The 18,334-nt window shown below is 41.4% G+C and overlaps 1 protein-coding gene across 3 annotated transcripts in view; it reads right to left on the bottom strand.

The window, feature by feature from the left end:
• NELL1 (neural EGFL like 1) overlaps positions 1–18,334 on the bottom strand; it is a 485,858-nt gene that overhangs the window by 167,985 nt on the left and 299,539 nt on the right. For all 3 annotated transcript variants that reach the window (XM_063437855.1, XM_063437857.1, XM_063437856.1), the window contains exon 13: positions 14,728–14,853. In XM_063437855.1, the coding sequence (XP_063293925.1) occupies positions 14,728–14,853 (126 nt within the window). The remainder of the gene's footprint in view (positions 1–14,727; positions 14,854–18,334) is intronic.

Raw genomic sequence — 18,334 nt, 5'->3', positions numbered from 1 at the left:
AGTCCCTCCGTCTGTTGGTCACAATTTAAAATCTCTCTGCAGGTTAGGAGGCAGAAATAAATCTCACATTGAGAATGTAGAGAAGACCCTGCCGGGAGTTGATGTTTCAAGGTAATGTTACATTCCATTTGTCAAAAGCTAAATTAGCCTTTTCTTCCTCCAGTGGAATATAAAATCAGAATGTCCCCTCTTTCATGCGGTGGCCACCATTAACCATTTGGGAGTCAGACAACTATTCCTGGACTCTGCAGAGCAAGAGGCACACGGACCACAAATAATGAAACAAAATACATTTTGTCCAGCAACTAAGCAGCGTTATCAGAATACCCAGATAAAGGACCAGTGTACCAGTAAAAAATAGCAAGCAAGTGGGCTCAGCGCACTGTTTATCATACATAATGCGGAGGGTGTCATAACATCCAAAATGGGAATATTAGTAGGAACTATTCTGTGTTTTATATTCAACCTGTATCCTACCAGATTTCTTATATTCTTTGTTTATCATTACCACTTTACTGTTTCCACTGGAAGGCTATTCTCTTCATCTACTACTCCGAATCTTAATCATTAATAATCTTTATCACTTACAAGGCTATTTCAGGTCAGATATAGGTATAGTGTGAGCGCTTCTATAATAAAACTATTGAACAATCAATATGATCAGTATAATAAAATAATATTTTAATAGCTCCTGGCTGAATCCTCTCTTGTGACTGTCATTAGTCTAATACTATCCTTACCTTTTCTGTCACTTTACCCAACTCCCTCTAGCATGTAAGCTCATTGAGCAAGGCCCTCAACCCCTCTGTTCCTGTGTGTCCAACTTATCTGGTTACAACTACATGTTTCGTCCACCCTCTGTAAAGCACTGTGGAATTTGTTGGCGCTATATAAATAATAGCATAATAATAATAATAATAATAATAATAATAATAATTATAATATTAATAATAATACTAATAATAATTTAATAAATAAAAAGCATGCACTTAAACTACAATAAGCTCCATAAGGACTAAATGCTGCTAGAAACAGAATCTAAATCAACCCAGGATATCTACAGCTGTAATGCCGTAAAGGAAACAACTACAGCCCAGATATAACAAGGGAGAAACAGTATCAAGAAAAACATAAAATGAAAATAAAATTATATGTATCTAAACCAAAACAGAAAAAAGATAAAAACTATACAGTTAAAGATGTATATTTTGTAATCCTAAGAACTATCCCTCAAACAATCAGGGGCAAGATCCGATAAGTGGTGAGGGAGAGATCACTGGAACCAAAATGAAACGTATATAAAAAAATTATAATAAACCATATGCAATAATAAATACACTCATATTGGACTAAGGAGACATCCTACATATAAAGTAAAGTTGGCAATGGAATAAAAATACTAATACATGCAGGGGCCCCCTCCACACAATCATAAAATGTAGTAGATAGGAAATCCTGAAGATCCGATCTCCAACAAGCACGACCCCTTAGTAGATGGAGACAGGCATCGATGGTCCCCACAGCACTATATTATGCCACCCAAGTAAGCAAGAGATCGTAGCAAGTCTATTTCAGGTACCTACTACCTTTCCTATATAACAGTCAGGGCCGGCGCTACCTGTTAGGTGGACTAGGCAGCCGCCAGGAGCGCCGGCCCCCCTCATGCTGCAGCTGCCCGAGCGCTCTGTAGAGAGCCTCAGGCGGCTGCAGCTTTGCCAGGGCTGGTGCGTCCATGAGGGCGCACCGCCCGGGCGCAGCATGAGGAGAGGGGATGACAGGAGGGAAGTGCTCAGCGCTCCCTCCTGTCACTCCCTCACTGTAGCGTTGCCGAGCCCTGTATGGTCCACGGGTACAGAGAGCATCTGTCTCCTATACCCAGCCGGACTAACAGGAAATGCACACCAGGGCCGGACTGGGGATACAAAGCAGCCCTGGAAAAAAATCAATGCCAGCCCCATAAGTAACTATGCCATGTATTGTCACATGTAATACGTATGGCGATGTGTTGCCACCAGAGATGATATATATTTTATGTGTGTATATTACTCAATCAGCTGGGGTGGCAAGACATGCATACATATACATATATGCCTTACATATTATTGGTGTGTGTATATATATATATATATATATATATATATATATAATATGGTGGGGATGGGGGACTGTGATGTGGATGGGGGGACTGTGAGGTGGGTAGGTGTCCTGTAAGCTGGGTGGGGGGACTGTGAGGTGGGTAGGGGTACTATGAGTGGGTAGAGGGGCTGTATTGTGGGTAGGGGGACTGTGTGGTGGGTAGGTGTCCTGTAAGCTGGGTGGGGGGACTGTGAGGTGGGTAGGGGAACTGTGAGTGGGTAGAGGGGCTGTATGGTGGGTAGGGGGACTGTGAGGTGGGTAGGGGTGCTGTATAGAGGGTAGCGGGTCTGTATAGTGGGTAGGGGTCTGTGAGGTGGGTAGGGGGGCTGTATAGTGGGTAGGGGAGCTATATAGTGGGTAGGTGGGCTGTGAGGTGGGTAGGGGGCTGTATAGTGAGTAGGGGGCTGTATAGTGGGTAGGGGGGCTGTGAGGTGGATAGGGGGGCAGTATAGTGGGTAGGGGAGGCAGTATTGTGGGTAGGGGGCCGTATAGTGGGTAGGGGGGCTGTATAGTGAGTAGGGGGCTGTATAGTGGGTAGGGGGCTGTATAGTGGGTAGGGGGGCTGTGAGGTGGGTAGGGGGGCTGTATAGTGGGTAGGGGCTGTATAGTGAATAGGGAGCTGTATAGTGAGTAGGGGGCTGTATAGTGAGTAGGGGGCTGTATAGTGGGTAGGGGGCTGTATAGTGGGCAGGGTGGCTGTGAGGTGGGTAGGGGGGCTGTATAGTAAGTAGGGGGCTGTATAGTGGGTAGGGGGCTGTGAGGTGGGTAGGGTGCTGTATAGTGAATAGGGGGCTGTATAGTGAGTAGGGGGCTGTATAGTGAGTAGGGGGCTGTATAGTGGGTAGGGGGGCTGTGAGGTGGGTAGGGGGGCTGTGAGGTGGATATGGGGGCTGTATAGTGGGTAGGGGGGCTGTGATGTGGGTAGGGGGCTGTGAGGTGGGTAGGGGGCAGTATAGTGGGTAGGGGGCTGTGATGTGGGAGGGGGGATGTATAGTGGGTAGGGGGCTGTGGTATGGTAATGGGGGAAGTATAGTGGGTAGGGGGGCTGTGGTATGGGTAGGGGAGCAGTATAGTGGGTAGGGGGGCTGTAAAAAAGTAAATACCTTTTAGTTCCTTCTTGGTCCGGTGGGCAACTTTCCAGCACCGTGTGTGGGGGAGGAGCTTGTCGGTTGGAGGTGGGGCTTTCGTTTGGGGGGGGAATGTAGCTGAAATGGTTTCAGACTGTGCAGGGAGACTGACAGGTCTCCCTGCAGCCACTGGCAGCCACACCAGCCCCCAGCTCCTCCCTCCCCTCGGACTGACAGGCTGGCACAGTCCGAGGGGAGGATTTATCATAATAATCATTAGGGCTCTCAGCCCGGCCCCAGCTTAATGCGGCCCATCTGGAAATTTCCCGGTATCCGGGTGGGCCAGTCCGGCCCTGGTGCACACTGAGTGTGCACTTCGTTTAGTCCGGCCGGGTACAGGAAACAAAAGCTCCCTGTACCTGCGGACCATACAGAGCTCAGCCACGCTACAACAGAGAGGGAGGAAGAAATTGACAGGGGGGGGGGGAGAAATTGACGGGGGGTGGAAGAAATTGACAGGGGGGAGAAATTGATGGGGGAGAAAGAAATTGACAGGGGGGAGAAAGAAATTGAGGGGGGAGAAAGAAATTGACAGGGAGAGGGGGAGAAAGAAATTGACAGGGAGGGGGGAGAAAGAAATTGACAGGGGGGGAGAAAGAAATTGACAGGAAGGGGGGGAGAAAGAAATTGACAGCGAGAGGGGGAGAAAGGGAGGGGGATTGACGGGGAGGGAGGGGGAATGAGAGTGACAAGGGGGGAGAAGAGAGTGACATGGGAGGGGGGAGAAGAGAGTGACATGGGAGGGGGGAGAAGAGAGTGACAAGGGGGGGAGAGGGGGGAGAAGAGAGTGACAAGGGAGGGGGGAGAGATTGACATCCATCACACACAATGCACCCCTTACACACAAAGATAATGCACCCCTTGCACACAGAAAAACACACAATGCATTACACACACAGACACACACACACACACAAGCAATGCAACCCTTACACACACAGAAGCACACAATGTGCTTCTGTGTGTGTAAGGGTTGCATTCCTTACACACACTCAATGCACCCCTTACACACACTCAATGCACCCCTTACAGACGCACACACTGCATCCCGTACATACACAGAAACACACCTTTCAGCCCATACACATACAAACACAGATTCACACAATGCATTCCTTGCACACATATCAGGACATCCCCTACACACTCCACCCCCTGTGAACAAACTCATTGGTGGAACATGAAGGTGGACCCTGGGACCCAGACCTTGAGCTGTGTAAAGGGCCCCAAAAACATGGAGCTGCTTCCCGTTCTCTCAGAACATTGATTTTTGTGACCACAGTTACAAACAGCCTCCAGAGAGCCTGTTCTACACCAGACCAGTGGAGCCAGACTGCAGCTAGAGCCCATCATCATCCTCATCTGGTTGTAAGTAGGCAATCTAGATTTTTATTAGTGGCACTAATCTATAATTTACCTCACATTAAAGAAACACTATAGTCCCCAGAACCACTGCAGCTTAATGTAGTGGTTCTGGTGTCTATAGCCTGACCCTGCAGGCTTTTTAATGTAAACACAGCAGCACTGCAGCACTGGCGTTAGTTAACATGGCAGATCATATGGGTGGGGCATTGTGATGTCACATGGGGGGGGCGGCAAACTTTACTTTTGCCTAGGGCAGCAAAAATCCTTGCACCGACCCTGATCAAAGTTAGTCTTTACTTTTACTACTGGGAGGCGAATCCAGATATTTACTACCTTTTCATTATTACGGTTAGTGTTAGCTAGTGTTATGTTATGTTACTGCCCCTACTGGAAGGTTATTGCATGTATGCATTTCCTATTTCCATGTAAGCCTGTAGTGCTTCCTCTGGAAGGCTACTCCAGGTATGTATTACACTTTTAATGACTGAACCTTTAAAGGGACACTATAGTCACCAGAACAACTGCAGCTTAATGTAGTTGTTCTGGTGAGTATAATAGCTCCCTTCAGGCATTTTCATGTTAACACTGCCTTTTCATAGAAAAGGCAGAGTTTACATTGCCCCTAGGGACATCTCCAAGTTGCCACTCCTTAGATGCATCCCCACAATTCAATGCATCTCTATGAGGAGGTCCTGATTGGCCAAAACGGCATTTGGCCCCGCCCCATGCCAATTTTAGCCAATCCAATGGGATTGCATTGCATTATGGGAAAGCATTGGATTGGCTAAAAATCGGCCATTTAAAATATGTCACAAAGGGACTGACAGACCCGCGAGGTGCTGGAAATAAAATTAGTTTTATACTTTTATAGGGGGGGGGGGGCTAAGGAGGGGAAAGCAGCCTAAATGGTGGATATAGCACTATAGGGTCAGGAATACATGTTTGTGTTCCTGACCCTATAGTCATCCTTTAAAGTTGCCACTGGAAGGCAATTCTGTGTCTGCTTCCCTACTATACCTTGCTCTTCTAATGTGCTGAATACAGCATCTTCCAGGCCACACTTTTAAACTGTACATCATTCCAATACAATACTAAACAATGGCCGTTAGAGTATGCTAACTCAATACACTGCGAAACGCCTATAAATTGTTATGTAAATGGCTTTTCTGCCGTGGGACAGCACCAGCACATGCAGTGCGGATATTGATATCTGTCCTGAAATTTCAATAAACTGCAGACAAAGAGGACATGAACCTGTACCTTTCCAGGTCTTTTAGAAACAAGTTAACGGAATGCAACTAAATAATAATTAGCAAAAAGAGAACACGAATCCAGGCTGAATATATTAATAAGCAACGTTAATGTGTAAAATGATTTCCTGATTAGAAAAAGCAACATTAATTAGAAACGTAGGATACTGCTTCGCCATATCGCGCCGATGTTCTTCGCATAATAATTGCTTTTCTGAAAACAATTATTTCTGAAACTAATTCATGGGGTTTTTGTTTTGTACTTTTTCCAACCATCGTCATACTAACAAGAGTTATTAAAAATGAATGTATCCTTTCATTACGTGGGCTTTTTCCACTTCTGCATCTTGATCTGAAGCATCAGTTGCTACTGAGAGGGTTTAGAATTTTTAAGATCAAAGGGGATAACAAGGCCCATAGACCTCATGTATCAAAGGGGTTAATTCCTTATGAAAGGACCACTATAGGCACCCAGACCACTTCAGCTCAATGAAGTGGTCTGGGTGTAGGGCCAGCTAGGGTTAACCCTGCCTGCTGTAAACATAGCAGTTTCAGAGAAACTACTATGTTTACATATGGGTTAATCCAGTCTCTAGTGGCTGTCTCACTGACAGCCGCTAGAGGCGCTTCCGCGCATCTCACTGTTATTTTCACAGTGAGAAGATGCCAGCGTCCATAGGAAAGCATTCAGCCGATGATGTCCAAAGGAGGAGGAGAGTCCCCAGCGCCGAGGGCAGAACAGCACAAGCACATCATTATATGCGCATGCACTTTGCAACGATACTAGGAGCCTGCAGAGAGCGCTTCTGCAGTGCTCTGTGCAAGTTCCTGTATTTAAGAGGCTCAACGGGAGGCTGAATAGGCCCACACATTATGGGCATTACCAGTAATGCAAATTGCTTCACTGGCGATGTCCCTGAAGGCCTGTCCACCTGTCCCAATTACATCTCTCTCTCTTATGTTGGGAGGTATGATGTACGTGGCTGCATAACCAATAGCATACAATTGTTAATGGGCAGCTGCTTCCTCAGTTTGTAGTCCACACTGATGACAGTATAGCAGCAAGACAGAGAAAGTCAAAACAATGGCTTCCTTGTTATTGCGTAAATTGAGGAGAAAGCGATATTCAGGTCAATATTAGCATTATCATCGTTTATGAAGCTCCAAGATGTTCCCTGCCTCCTGCAACCAATGAAAGAGACATTCAATTAGTTTTACTTAAGAAAGACGTGGCAGAGTAGGCGATGGGACTGCCTAATCAAGCTGAAGAATGGGGCTGCCATAACAACAATGATATTAGTAAGGGATTGGTAACTGCTTAGTCAATATATGTTCTCAAAAACATTAGTATATAAGGTTTTGTTTTGTTTTTAAAGCCTGAACTTGAGCCTTATTTATGGATAGTGAGAAATTATGTGAATTCAAAGTGAATTTTAAAATTAAGGCCAAAATAGTCAACATGAAAAAAATTCTCCATATTAGCTATGCTTCTTGTTTGGCTACAGTGGCCTTAAAGGTCAAGTGTCATCACATTTTCAGTTTTCATTTTTTTAAATTGTATTACATATAATGAAACTTAATTTAAAAAAAAAATAATGAAATGATGTATAATTATTATTTTTTTTTTGTCAATTTGTATTTGTTTTATCTGACAGAGCAGCCATGTTGGCTCAGACTCTACTGTTATCGGACCAACTACTGCTCAACCTAACTTGTCTGCCATAGAACAATCACAGCACAAGCCAATTCTAAGTTTTGGTGAATAACCCTGTAAAGGAACGTCTAACTGACAGCAGAAGAGAATTCCATAAAAACTGGAAAAAAACGATCTGTTCTCATCCGAAGGTAGAAGAATGTAAAAAGAAAAAAAAATGCATTGTATATAAAAAAAAAAAACAGTATGCATGTTATTTTTAGTACAGTTTCCCTTTGATATATTTGATAGCTATCTACTTTTTATAGAAACATTTACAGCTGCTCTCATTATTCCACTAACTAACACCGTAGCTTAAATAACCGGTGAATTTACGTTTTTCTTCCTCTTGAATTATCCCTCTCTGCTAAAACGTGAAGCGATGGCATAATTAAACAGAAATACTTCTCTCTTATTCACTAGCTCAGGGCTTTTTTTTAAAACCCAGGGATCCTAAAAGTTTCTCGCCCCTAATATTTCTAAGTACTGTGCTAACAGACATCTACGGATGGACCGTCTTTTGCAAAATAAATTACAGTAAAATGTTATATAACATATGGGATTTCTAATCTCTGAGAGAAAATGGGTTCTGCTGCTGTATAAAATGAGATAATAATAGACAAACAGACATACAGACAGGTTAGAATGTGTGTGTGTATGTATGTGTGCGCGCACATGTGAGAGTGTGTGTGCATATGTGTGAAGTTTTACAGTATTGATTTATATCGCATTTTACAGATCTATTTTGCAGCTGTGTCAGGTTACCACTGATGTGGATTCATTGTGGTTCTTTCTTTTCCTAACACATACAAAATGTGGTTGGCTCTTGCATCATGCGGAGTCACAGGCCTTTGTGTTCCTCTGCACTGGCAGTTACTAAGTGCAAGCCAATAAGATAGAATATTGTAAGTTATTACTTGGGGACTTAAGACCTGTATTTGCTGATTCTAGTTATTTCTTCATAAAACATGCTCGGTGTCAGGAAAACGAGATCCAGGAGAGTCTAGCAGCTCCTGACAGTTTGCATGAGGCTGCATATTACTCGCGCCTGTACGTGGTCAACACTTCACCGAGGGACACAAGCAAATGTCTGTGCATTTAAATCACTTGGCAGTCTTTGTGCTTGCTTGCCTGTTCCGACAGCAGCTGATGTTAGCCTGGGTACATTCTAGGAATCTGACATCAAGAGCAAAGCACTGTGTTTGATTCAGTTGTCAATGAGGGCAGGCAGAGAAACATCATGTCTGCCAATAATACACACTTGCAGGGTTTTTTCACCAACGTTAGAATTGTCGGGAATTCAAAGTGGATTCAAAGTAAATTTCAAAAATAAAGCAAAAAAAAGCAGAATGGGAACAAAATCTATGATTCCCGCTACGTTGGCCTTATGGGGAACCTTTAGACACCAAGACTACTTCAGCTCATTGAAATGGTCTGGGTGCAGTGTCCGAGGTCCATTAACCTTGCAAAGGTAATTATTGCAGTTTTTAATACACTGTGAAATAATTACCTTTGAGTTTCAACTCCACCTCTAGTGGCTGTCTACTAGACAGCCACTAGAGGGACTTCCGTGTTGTTTTGGTTGCCTAACTGACACTTGATGTCCTTACGCTATTAATGAGGACATCCACAATCATGTAAAACCCCACAGGAAAGCATTATACTAATGCTAGCGTGGCCATTGCTGCATTTGCGCGTTAGGTTTCCCCTGACATTGGCAGGAAAGGAGCGGGGCAGAGTCTGAACCAGCGATAGAGTCAGGTAAGTGACAGAAGCAACTTTGTTTTCCTGGCACTATAGTTTCCCTTTAAATTTGAAATTCAGTTGGAACTCCTGTCAGACAACCAGAATTAGTTTTCCATATACTGAGGGAAAAAGTGAAGGTTATGAACTTTTCAAATCTAGAAAACATTTTTTCCAAAATAACTCAGAATCCATTCTGTCACCAAATGAAAAGCCAATCTAGCCACAAATTCAATTGCGGGTGTTTTAGCATTTAAAGTCAGAGTTATATTTCCATTCCTTCGTGGCAACGAATATATGAATTGAAGAAGGTGCATATCTATGTGAGACGATGAATTATTTGTTTGCACATCTCAGCATTCCTTCAAGATGGATGAAGGACAATCCTTTTTAATGTAAAATCTTACTCGAGGGATTAGGGAGTATCTGGAAATGATTGGCTATGGAAAAAGATTTGTAAGACGGAGAGATGCATAGCAAACGGTTTGTGTGACATATCCAGTGTTCATTACCTGAGTCCTCAACAACTGTCTCTATAATCTATCATGCCAAAAATAATTTCCAAAAACAACTTAAACAAAGGATACACACCCAGTAACAGGAATACTTAAACAGACATATAAAACTACACCGAGACATATTTGGGTGGAGATTTATGAAGACAAAAAAAAAGGTTATTCAGGAGTAAAGAGAAAATAAGAAACAATCACCATGAAAACCCAAAAATGCAGAGAAAGAAGGCTACACAGGTGTTATTTGGGGTGCATAGTTCTAAATGTCAAGATATGTCCTAATGGTTGGCATCTGTGTTGCCTTTATAAATCTTCTCCAATGTATCTCAACATTTAGAACTTTGCGTCCAAACTTGCATATGTTTTGCCTTGTTAAATCCCGTCTGGTCTAATATTAACCTGAAAGTACCAAAGATGCTCATTATAAGGGAAGTCTGCCATTAAATAGCACCCTCCCCCCCCCCCCCCCCCCCCACCGCCCACTTGCCTCTTTTTTGACATCCACTCTTCTTCTTTTTCAAACTAAAATCTTCTAAATCTCTCCCTCCCTCATTCTCTTTCCTTCCTTCCCCTCTCCTCTCCAAACATCTCTCTCTTTCCACTTTTCTATTAAGCATGCAATTATTAAAATCCTGGCACCAATTTTCAATCTAACATTCTATCTTCATAGTCCTTTTCTCAGACGTACAGTGTCTGTCCAAGCACTCCTTGCTGAGTCTAACCATCTCACAAAGCAATCATCATAGAGTTTAACCACCTTGCTAAGGTATTCTTGGTCCAAGTCTATCCACTTTGTTAAGTAACCCTCTGCATCCCTTAATAGACTGCACCTCACGACTGCTAATTACCGCATTAGAGAAAATCTAGAAAATTAACCAACAAACATCTGCAAATTATCAAGAGTAAAATACACAGAGGCTCACATGAAATCATCATCACAATCCTCTCGCTTTTATAGGGGCGAATTATAATTCAATGCTCATAGCAGCAGTGTAAATTGGGATATATTAGCATAACTTCACTAATGAATATAGGTCAAGGGTAATGCAGAATTTTTAGCAAGTTGTTAAAAAGAATAATTGCGTGAAATACTGTATTTCTCCTCCCAAGGCAGTAAGCGGCATTGCGTACGCACAAAGATAAATAGAGAGATGAGATTCCTCCTGTCTGAGATTAACTGATAAAGTAACGAAGGCTCCTGATGTGGTCACATCAGCTGCTGGTTTGGCCACCCAATGTCCTCAGTCACCACAGCTGGCTGACGGTCATAAGGAACATCTGAACTTGCAAATCCTTGCTTTACAGACTAAAAGCCAGAGCAGTTTGCCTTCATGAAGCATTACAGATTAAATTAAATAACTATTTGCTTTTTATATGTATACCTTTGGGGGAGTAGAGGATGCACGAGGATTCTGTGCCTACAGGTGTCCATGATGTAAATCTGAGCTCTTAAATCTTTGATATTAAGAATATAGATCCTATCCAGGCCCCTACGCTCTAACAAAGACCTACATCTATCGTTATTTACCCGCAACCTCTGACTCTCACCTTCAAGACTACTTTGCACCAGTCCTTTGGAACTCCTTCCAATGCTCCATTCGACTCTCACCCAATCTCCATGCCATACAATAATCTCTAATAAATCTCTACTTAATTAAAACATATCAATTAAACTGTTAACAGCATTACCTCCCCACTATTCGCTAACCCACCCTGCGTCCTCTCCAGCAACTGTGTCATCTGAAAAACTATGACTTAATTGTATTTACTTTTCCATTACATGAAATTCACCTTATTTGTTACTACTTATTTTACCCCACTTTCCTTTTGAATGGAAACTCATTTGAGCAGGGCCCTCAGCACTTTCTGTTACTGTAAATCTCACCCATTTTCAATGCCTATTATCTGAACTGGTGAATATTTATTACAAACTCTTCAATTCATCATAAGCCAGGCTGGGTAAGCATTTCAACCCCCAATGGATCATGTAATTCACTCTACCCTTTAATTATTGTGATATAGATGTCACATTGCACACTAGATATTATACACCTGCATTAGCTCTGGGTGAGGGAACAATCTCTGCATTATAATATCTAGATGTAAATTGCAACGTACCATTATATAGGAAAAAGCAGTTGACACAAAACAGATTTGATATGATTCCTGCTGTGCAAGCACTTCTAACTACCTTTCTGGTTGCACAGCATCACAGTCTAAAAAGGTAATACAAATTAATTTTGCACCTACATAAGTGCAAGCAAGTTCTATAGAATCCAAGGTGTGTGTATATAGATAAAAAAAATAAAATATGTGTCATATTTTAATTGCAATAATTTATTTTATTATTTAAGGCATTAGCCAACATATTGTAAATAGTGGAGAAATCAAAAGGGAATTTACATTTGAGGGAAAAACAGCTGCTATAGAAAATATTTCCAGTTCCATTAGTTTTTTTTTTTTTTTTTTTTTTTGTCTGTTTTTGGTCTGAAATGATAGACAGACAGACAAACAGACAAGACTGACAGACAGGACACAAGGTACAGCAAAGTGACAGACACAGAGATATGCAGACAGGTAGATAGACACAGAGTTATAGAGATATGAAGACAGAAATACCTGAAGACATAGAGATATACAGACAGAGACAGATACAGAGATACATAGATGGCAGCTAGATAGACACAAAAATACAGAGATATAAAGGTGGACTGACAGCAAACAGAGACAGGCACATACATGTACAGACAGGTAGATAGACATATAATTATGGAGATATAAAGACAGAAAGACCCAAATATGCAGGGACAGACAGACACAGCGACATACAGAAATCAGACAAACATATACAGAGATATAGAGAAACACAGGCAGCAAACAAAGACAGACACAGAGATATACAGATATACAGTCACCGACTTATAGAGATATAAAGACAGAAAGACCCAACAGAAAGCCTAAAGACAGAGACACAAACAGACAGAAAGATAGATAGACACATACGGACAGATAGCAGACAGACACAGAGATACAGACAAATACAGACAGGCAGAGACAGAGACAGACATCACTCTGTGTGTTACCAGTCTCACATATGGCACTTTTCACATCTTTCTCCTTTTGTTTTAATGCATGCCAGCAAGCAGATGGTCACAATAAACTATACACTATTGGCTGCTCCAAGTTACCCTCCAATTAAAATGCCTTAAGTCCATGCCTTAATGATGCACGCATTTCCCTGCCTTTCATAACTATTTCACAAACTGTACAGTCACCACTTCAAGGGAATATGGAATTAATACATCGATTTGAACGCAAAGGGGTAAGCTGCTTGATGATTTGCATTTCCTGGAACCAAAAGCACCACAATCTCATTCTGCAAGGGCAATTAAAAAGGTGACCAACAAATTCCATGCACATTAGCATCGTCAAACTGCCAAATAGTGTGAAGAAAAAAAAAATGCTGCCTTTAGGTAAGCACGCATTGATGGGGCCCATTGTCTTCAACTTGATCCATAAAGAACATTCCCCCAGGAGAGCTTTAACTAAGCTAACCTAATTTAATAGAAAGAATTTCGCTTCTCGCTGCTGCAGTAATCACTGTTAATTTCTGGGCACTTGGCATCACCAGAGACAGACAGAAAAGGAAACAGAAGGCTTGTGTGTCAGAGGAATGGTCCATTCGTAGAGCAGTGTAAGATGGGGTTTGTTTAACGGCTGCCGCATGCAACTATTGGAAACACTTACACAATATACACAAAATTTTTTCATTCACGTCTTACAGAGTACTACAACTGCTCCCGAACTGAAATTAAGTCATGTTTTTTCTAACAATCAAATGTAACTAGCAACAAAAGTGGAAGAATAATTGTATCATTTTTCATAACACAAATATCAAAATGCAAACGAACGCAATCAACACCAAAGCAGTGTCTACCGGGGATGCACTGTGGCAATTGTTAGTCCTACACCATGTGACAAGTGGTTACAATGCAAAGACATTGTGTCTGTACAATGTTCTCTGCATAGATGGCATAACAGCTTTAAACTATACATCCCGCACCTGTACAGGACAGATTCAACAACTAAAATGTTATGTTACATCACCAAGCCTTGAAAAATTATAAGACACATTTCAAAAAGAATATTAAATATATATCATGGAACAATAACGTTTTTTGTGTTACTCATTTAACTTAGTATGCATGATTTTCAAGTGAACTATCTGGTTTTATATTATTTATGCAAATAGCATTAGTGGAGGTTAAATGTACATTACGCATCACAAATATGAGTCTTGGCTACATCTACAATTATGTTATTGATTAAAAATCTACTCCTGTCCTGGATGAAGTTGATATCAAAGTGCCTTCAGAGAAGAGGAGGATGAAATGATTATTTATTAAAGATGTGGGGGGATACAGGTTGCCTTAGAGATTGTTTGGTAAGGAAGTGTCGCCGGAGGCTGATGGCATATCCTGTTGAAAGCTAAGAGATAAAACATGAGCTGCTTGGTTCCCAAGGATATACACTGCAGTGTGACCATGGGAATTGCAAACAGGAACCAAAAATACATTTAAAAAATACAAAATATGAAAGTGGAAACTGTGCAGACTAGTTCAGTCCTTGATTAAGGGATTACACGTAAAGTTTTTAATTCCACATATGTTGTGAACACAGTTATTTATCCTATACAGCCAAATATTTTTTTTTCATCTTCAGACCCAGGGTTCATATGTTTAACATTAATATAAAACTATAGTGGAGATAGCAATGGCAGCATGAAAATAGAATATTCTGTTGTCGCTCGATTCACTTCAATGCAAAAACAAGCTTGCAAATATCATGAATTAATTAGAGTTTTCTATGTGAACCTTTGACTCTCCAAGCTTATCTCTTACCTGTGCAGGAGAAGTCATCGACTCGGATGAATCCAGGCGCGCAGTCGCAGCGGTACGTTCCTGGCAGATTCACGCACACAGTATTGGCATGGCAGTAATGCATCTTGGCAGCGCATTCATCAACATCTGAAAACAAGGCACAAACAACAAGAAAGTTGGCAAATTAATGAAGAAACAGCCAGAAAGTGTGATGTTCCGTGGAGCGTGTCACGTCCCAGATAATTCTTTCAGAATTGCAAGTCATTAATCGGATAAATAAAAATTCACAGAAGTAGCGAGTGCATATACAGTTAGGGAAAAAAGTATTTGATCCCCTGCTTATTTTGAAAATTTGTCCACTGACAAAGAAATGATCAGTCTATAATTTTAATGGTAGGTGTATTCTAACAGTGAGAGACAGAATAACAACAACAAAATAAATCCAGAAAAACGCATGTCAAAAAAGTTATAAATTGATTTTCATGTCAATGAGTGAAATAACTATTTGATCCCCTATCCATCAGCAAGATTTTTGGCTCCCAGGTGTCTTTAATACAGATAACAAGCTGAGATTAGGAGCACTCTCTTAAAGGTAGTGTTCCTAATATCAGCTTGTTACCTCTATAAAAGAAGCAATCAATCAGATTCCAAACCCTCCACCATGGCCAAGACCAAAGAGTAGCCCAAGGATGTCAGGGACAGGTTTGTAGACCTACACAAGGCTGGAATAGGCTACAAGACCGTCGCCAAGCAGCTTGGTGAGAAGGTGACAACAGTATGTGCGATTATTCGAAAATGGAAGAAACGCAAAATAACTGTCAGTCTCACTTGGTTTGGTGCTCCATGAAAGATCTCACCTCATGGAGTTTCAATGATCATGAGAACAGTGAGGAATCAGCTCTGAACTACATGGGAGGATCTTGTTAATGATCTCAAGGCAGCTGGGACTATAGTCACCAAGAAAACAAAAAACAATTGGTAACACACTATGCCATGAAGGACTTAAATACTGCAGTGCCCACAGGGTCCCCCTGCTCAAAAAAGCACATGTACAGGTCCATCTGAAGTTTGCCAATGAACATCTGAATGATTCAGAGGAGAACTGTGTGAAAGTGTTGTGGTCAGATGAGACCAAAATCGAGCTCTTTAGCATCAACTCAACTCGCCGTGTTGAGGAGGTGGAATGCTGCCTATGACCCAAAGAACGTCATCCCCACCATCAAACATGGAGGTGGAAACATTATGCTTTGGAAGTGTTTTTTCTGCTAAGGGGACAGGACAACTGCACCGCATCAAAGGGACAATGTACATGTACCATCAAATCTTGGGTGAGAACCTCCTACATTCAGCCAGGGCATTGAAAATGGGTCGTGCATGAGTATTCCCGGATGACAATGACCCAAAACACACAGCCAAGGCAACAAAGGAGTGGCTCAAGAAGAAGCACTTAGCCAGCCAGTCTCCAGACCTTAATCCCATAGAAAATCTGTGGAGGGAGCTAAAGGTTTGAGTTGCCAAACATCAACCTCAAAACCTTAATGACTTGGAGAGGACAAAATCCCTTCTGAGATGTGTGCAAACCTGGTGGCAAACTACAAGAGACTTCTGATCTCTGTGATTGCCAACAATGGTTTTGCCACCAAGTACTAAGTCGAAGGGGTCAAATACTTATTTCACTCATTGACATGCAAATCAATTCATAACTTTTTTTACATTAATTTTTCTGCATTATTTTTTTGTTATTCTGTCTCTCACTGTTAAAATACACCTACCATTACAATTATAGACTGATCATTTCTTTGTCAGTGGGCAAACGTTCAAAATCAGCAGGGGGTCAAATGCTTTTTTCCCTCACTGTATTTAAGGTGTTTAAAAACATTATGCAACAGTTAGAGTGTATGTACAAATATGTGTATTGTCCACACTGTACGCTAGTATAAACTGTTAAAGTCTAGTTTCCAAGATGAACAAGCTGAATGACCCCTGGCCGATACTGTTTCATACAAGCAATATAGGTCACGGCTATATCTCTCTAAATCAGTGGTAAGTAACCTGTTGTGACAGGGAAACAGATCATGTTAAGGACGAAGGCTTAGTAACGCTTTTCTTAGTTGTAAAACTAGCTCAGTGACTGGTTCTTTCATTTTAAAGCTACATGTACCAGATACAAATTATGTAAAAGACCATTAGAGTATTCCCATAATCAAGGGTCTCTCTCTCTCTTTAAAGCACTACGGAAACCATACTGCAGTAAATCATGTATTGTGATCAGATGCCTGTGGTCTGATGAACATGGTGCACCAGTTCCAACCAGTGGGTATCCTACCAAAATGCCATGCAGTCCTATTTTTTGGAGCCTGAACAAGAGGAACCAGTGCTCCAGATCCACCTTCCCCAGAAATTCAGCGGGAAATAGGTTTTGAAAGTCAAATGCAGCTAAAACACTGTATGGATTGATAAACAACCATGTGTAGCTTACTAGACTGAACACTGTATGGACTGATGGACTAACAGCTGTATGGATTGAAAGACCAACCTCTGCACAGACCGATATACCAATTGCTATATGGACTGAAAACCTTATAACTGTATATAACCTTATAACCGTATGGTCTGACAAAACAACCACTGTATGGAATAACAGGATGAACCACTGTGCATATTGAGCTATTGCAGTACAGACTGATAGACCAGTCACTGTACACACCAATAGGCTAATTGCTAAATTAATATCTGTTTCTACTGATTGACCAAGCACTGCACAGACTGATTGGTCAATCGCTGTACAGACTGATAGACCAATCGCTGTACAGACTGATAGACCAATAACTGTACAGACTAATTGACTTATCACTGTACAGACTGATAGACGAATGACCAATCTCTGTACAGACTGATTGACCAATGACAGTAGAGATTAACTGACCAATCGCTGTACAGACCAATCATAGTACAGAATGATTGACCAATCACTGAATAGACTAATTGACCAATCACTGTGCAGACTGACTGAGCAATCAATGTACAGAATGATAGACCAATTAATGTACAGACTGATGGACCAATCACTGTACATTCTAATAGACCAATCACTGTAAGACTGATAGGCCAATCACTGTACAGACTGATTGACCAATCACTGTACAGACTGACGAACCATTGACGGGACACACTGATAGACCAATTACTGTACACCCTGATAGACCAATAACCATGCAGTGTACTCACTGATAGACCAATCATGCAAAGACACATAGGCTACAATTCATTGTTAAGTCAATTTCAACCTGTTTATATAACATCATATCAATGACATAATATGCAATGCATTATTAATCATTATTAATAATTATAGAGCGCCAACATATCCCTTAGTGTTTAATAATGAGTAAACAAACATACAAAGCAACCAATATTTAATAAACAAAGTGAATCAAGACGAGAGGGGAGCTCTGATCAATTACAATCAATATCAGAATAAAATCTATATTTAGCTTTTTGTTTTATATGGGCAAAACAAAAATTGATAAAACTAGATCTATTCAAATCTCAAGGTGGCAGGTTTAATTCTCTACTAGGTCAACCCAGCCTTTGATCCCTTCACCATAAATGAAATCAGTATTATTAA

This window comes from Pelobates fuscus, chromosome 12 (assembly GCF_036172605.1).
Source record: "Pelobates fuscus isolate aPelFus1 chromosome 12, aPelFus1.pri, whole genome shotgun sequence".
NCBI classification, from domain to species: Eukaryota; Metazoa; Chordata; class Amphibia; order Anura; family Pelobatidae; genus Pelobates; species Pelobates fuscus.
Note: the sequence above shows the minus strand (reverse complement) of the source record. Positions and strands in the feature narration are given on the sequence as shown.